General features: G+C 52.3%; 1 protein-coding gene across 2 annotated transcripts in view; it reads left to right on the top strand.

The window, feature by feature from the left end:
* Nucleotides 1-3,512, top strand: part of SERPINA3 (serpin peptidase inhibitor, clade A (alpha-1 antiproteinase, antitrypsin), member 3) — a 12,831-nt gene extending 9,319 nt beyond the window's left edge. For both annotated transcript variants that reach the window (XM_011991688.1, XM_011991689.1), the window contains exons 4-5: nucleotides 1,672-1,822; nucleotides 3,065-3,512. In XM_011991688.1, coding sequence (XP_011847078.1) covers nucleotides 1,672-1,822; nucleotides 3,065-3,268 — 355 coding nt within the window. In that variant the 3' untranslated portion in view covers nucleotides 3,269-3,512. The remainder of the gene's footprint in view (nucleotides 1-1,671; nucleotides 1,823-3,064) is intronic.
* The last annotated feature ends 1,090 nt before the right edge of the window (nucleotides 3,513-4,602 follow it).

The following is a 4,602-nucleotide window of genomic DNA, read 5'->3' as shown; positions in this document are numbered from 1 at the left end:
GGAACCCACTGTGGCTGGGACCCAGGAGGGAGCCATGCATGTGAGAAGTGGTTGCATTCCAGATAAACTTGAGGGTGGAAGAACAGACTGGGGCACATGGAATTGAGCTGACCGATTTCATGGGGACACAGTGAGGTGGAGCAGTAGTTCCGGGCCCAGACCCTGCAGTGGGCCCAGGGAGTGCATGCGGGCAACTGTGCGGGGTAGGGAGGGAGGAGCACCAGCCTTGGGTTCAGACCGTGGTGGCTGGTGTGACCTGGAGCAGGTCATTGCTCTTCTCTGGAGCTCAGCTCTCTCCTGAATAGAGAGAAGTGTCCTTTCCCCACCACCCCTGTTTTCACTAGGTGATTATGAGAATCCAGTGAGATATTGTATGTGGAAGCCGTAATAAACCACCAAGGGCGAGGAAGCTGCTTCAACACAAACTGAGGCTGCAGCCCCTGCCCCAACCACTGTCCAGAGGGCTGGAAACCTCTTGGGATTGCCTGACCCTTAGCCCCTCCTCACTCTAGATCCCAGGAGACCCCAGAACATGGGAGTCCTACCCAACCCATCCATTTACTCCCAGACTCCTTCCTCCTTTAGCACCAAATAGCCACCAGGGAGCGGGGCTCAGCAAATAGTTTTGAATGGCAAGAATTCTCCAAACACTTTAGATTTACAAAATGCTGTGGTCCACACACTCCTAGCCCACAGAGAATGCTCACTAGATATTTGCTGTATGAAGGATGGAATGAAGGGACAAACACATGAATGAATGAATAAAAATAGAAATAGGACACCTTCCTCTTTCGTGGGACTCAGAGTCCAATGGAAGACACAGCCTCCTGTGTAATTGTAAGACCAGGCAGACAGTGACAGGCGTCTTCAGAGGGCTATACGCTAAGGGAGGGGGAGCTCGCGGGTGGGAGGTGTGACTTGGGCCTCTAACAGCTTGTGGCCTGCTCTATGCCAGTCCACACCTGGCTTGAGGGACAGTGCCCACTGGCGAGGCAAGATGGGAACCTCCAACTGATTGTTTCAGGGTCCCCAAAGCTCTTCCAATACAATCAGACTCTTCAGAGGCCCCCAGGCCCTTTTTGACCTGCCTCTGGCTCCTGCCCCACCTCATCCCTCACTATCCCTCTCCCTGAGACACTGAGGTCACCCACCACCCTGTGGAGCAACTCCTCCTGCTCCCACCTTCTTCCAGGTTCTTCCACCTGCCTCCTGCCCACCTCTTCACCTAGCTAGCTCCTTTCCCACCTTTGGGACTCAGTCTCAACGCCACCTCCTACAGGAAGCCTTCCTGGTGCTCCCGTGAAGCAAACTGCCATGCAGCCAGTGCAGCTGACCTGGTCCAGGCTCTCAACACAATCAGGAGTCCCTGCTGGTGTGAAGGTGCTTCGACCGCATTGCAAACTGCAGGGAAAGGGCAGGACCAGGCTTGAGCAGGTCCACAACTCCAGACTTGGTGCGCTGCCTGGAGCCTTTCACACTTGCAGATCTGAATGAATAATTAATGAACAAGAAGAGTAAAGACAGGGGTTAAGAAATTGAGGAACAGATTATCTATTTCCAGTCAGAAGGGAGTGACTGTAGAGGAAACCAGGGAAGACCATGCTGCGAGATGGGAGGCAGGTAGGCACTGATCAGCAGAGGTTCAGATACTTTTTTTTTCTCATTTTCTAGACATATAGATGAGCTCTACCTGCCAAAGTTTTCCATCTCGAGGGACTATGACCTGGAAGACGTACTTCGCCAGCTGGGCATTGAGGAAGTCTTCACCAGCAAGGCTGACTTGTCAGGGATCACAGGGGCCAGGAACATAGCAGTCTCTCAGGTAAGTCTTTAGACTTGGGTCAATTCATCCTTTGTATCTGAACTTGAATGGTGAAAGCCAAATGGACTCTTGAACTTGGGTACTCTTGAACTTGGGTTAATGCAAGTGCATTTCTCATTATGCACTCACCCTGCTTGGGACAGCCCCAAGCCAAGAAGAGCTAAGTTATAGCCCAGCTCCTGTTGCTGTGTTAGGGGCTGGTTCTCTACAACATAATGTCACCCAGGCTTGGAATCAGAAAGCCATGGACACCATTCCACACCACACCATTTACTACCCATGGAGGCAAACAATTGAAGTCCTCCACCCCCAGCTTTTCATGTGTAAAATGGTAGTGATAGTTCTTGGCCAGTATCCAGTGCCTGGGTACTTACTGTGGAAGCCACAATAAACCACCAAGCGCGAGCGAGTTGCTTCAACACTAACCTGAGGCTGCAGCCCCTGCCCCAACCACTGTCCAGAGGGCCAGATGCCTCTTGGGATTGCCTGGGCAGGTAATGCCAATAGGTAATAACAATGACTATCTAGCAATTGTGATGAAAATAAGCTCAGAGTATGAGAGAAGATTACTTGGGACACTCAGCTTGTGTTACTCAAAGCAGAGGTGCCAAGGCAGGGTGGCCATGCAGCCCTTCGCTCTTGTCTGCCCTCTGTGCTCACACAGCACTGGGTTGAGAGCTGCACTCCACCTTTCAAACAGCAAAGTAACAGAACGGCGTGTGTAGAGGAGCAGACCCATACGGTTTAGGAATTCAAGGCCATGAAAAGTACTTGAAAACCCCAAAGATGTTTAAGCTAGAGCAGGAGAGATGCTGAAAGCCATGCTGGCCTGGCCGAGGAGGTTTCTGCAGCAGCTTCTTGTGGTCAAGAGCTGCCAGGATGTTGCTTGGAAGAAAAATACTTTACATTGCTCTTGCTCTTCCTCCCAACAGTAGTGGCTGTTTTGGGGGCAACAGACTCTCAACTCGGACAGAAAGGGATGCATATGAGTTGCTCCATCCTTTACCTCGATGGCTCTGGGCAAATCACACACAGCATCTGGGTCTCCATGTGCATATCTAGGCATCGGTACTGTGCAAAACTAGTTGGCAGGGGAGTTGAGAGGAGCAAACATTCAACAGCGCAAAGACAGGCCAGTGCTCGGTGCTCAATGCACGTTAGTCCCCTTAGCGGCACACAGCCAGGTTGCTGACTTCCTGCCCATCTGCGTCTCCCGTGAGTAATGTTCTGCTCTCCCCACAGGTGGTCCACAAGGCTGTGCTTGATGTGTCTGAGGAGGGCACAGAAGCATCTGCTGCCACAGGAGTCAAAATCACCCTCCTTTCTGGATTCGTGGACCCAAAGATCACTGTGCGTTTCAACAGGCCCTTCCTGATGATCATCGTCCCTATGGACACCCAGAACATCTTCTTCATAAGCAAAGTCATCAATCCCAAGCAAGCCTAGAGCTTGCCATCAAGCAGTGGGGCTCTCAGTAGGGAGCCTGGAATGGAAGCTGGATGCTCGGGTCTCTGGGCACAGCCTGACCCCTGTGCACCGAGTGGCCAGGGCATGTCTGGCCCTGTCTGCTCATCCTTGGAAGGTGACAGCAACTGCCTGTGTAGCTCCCACATGCACAGGGGCCCGTGGACTCTTCACTCCGGAGGGTCCTGGGTCTCCCGAGAGCAATAAACAGTTTCCTTGGACATGTTGCTTGTGCCTTTCCATGCTGACTGCCAGACTCTGTACCTCTGAGGCTACTTGTGCCCCAAAGCCAAGCCCCCTGACCACCCATGCAGGCTCAGCTCCACCCCAGAATCTGGGCTGCTTCTGCCTTCAACTGCAGCAGCCTGCCCGGGACCACCTAAGCTTGTGACTGAGCTCACCCAGACCTCAGGCCCAGGGCTGGGAGGGGAACCCGCTGCTCTAAGGCTAATTCCTGCCTCCCCGGCTTCTGGGTGCCCACTTTCAGTTTCCCTCTTTCCACCCGCAGGGCCGAGGCTCCACCTGGCTCTTTCAAGAGCTCCTAGCCCTGACCACATCTAGCACAGCCCCCGGACCCCTCGCTCCTACAGCTGGGCAGGGCTTTATCATGGGACGTCCCTCTTCTGCCCTTTAGCACCCCTAATTTGGGGGAAGTAGCTACTTTCTGGGTTTCCAGACTGAGCCCCTCAACGGCTTCACCAGTTCCTAGCCCTGGCTGTGTGAATGATCTCCCTCAACAACCAGAGTGCAGAGCTGAGGACAAAGGAACCATCAGCGCACAACTGCAATAAAAGCAATCATGGAGTCAGGCATTTAACCGAGGCTCTCAGGCACCTTGCAATCTCTATCACAAAGTCTATAATGATAATGTCGACGGCAGCTGAATACTTGAGGTTTTGACGCCAGACAATCTGCTAAGGTCTCTCCCTGAAATAACCAATTGAATCCTCCTGATGTCCCTATAAGATAAATGCTCTCAGCAGTCCCATTCTATGGATGAGGAAACTGAGGCACAGAGAGGCTTAGTAATTTTCCCAAGGCCATGTAGCTAGTAATTATCGCCTGTAGAATGTTAGCCTATCATTCCTGACACCAGAGGCGCCCTCTTAACCACAAAGTGATTTCCGTAGGGATTGCCTTCATGGAATGTACAACCTGATGGCAAATAGATGGTGAAACAAGTCTGTGGAAGCTGAGGGAGAGCACCAAATTCAGTTTGGGAAGACAAGAGAAGGCTTCTTGGAGGAGGCAACTTCTGTGCTGAGGTCAGGGAAAGAGAAGGTGGTCAAGTGAACAGAGGGGACAACACTTCAGAT

Source organism: Mandrillus leucophaeus, unplaced genomic scaffold (genome assembly GCF_000951045.1).
Source record: "Mandrillus leucophaeus isolate KB7577 unplaced genomic scaffold, Mleu.le_1.0 Scaffold4, whole genome shotgun sequence".
Taxonomy (NCBI): domain Eukaryota; kingdom Metazoa; phylum Chordata; class Mammalia; order Primates; family Cercopithecidae; genus Mandrillus; species Mandrillus leucophaeus.
This window is presented reverse-complemented; position numbering and strand designations above follow the sequence as displayed.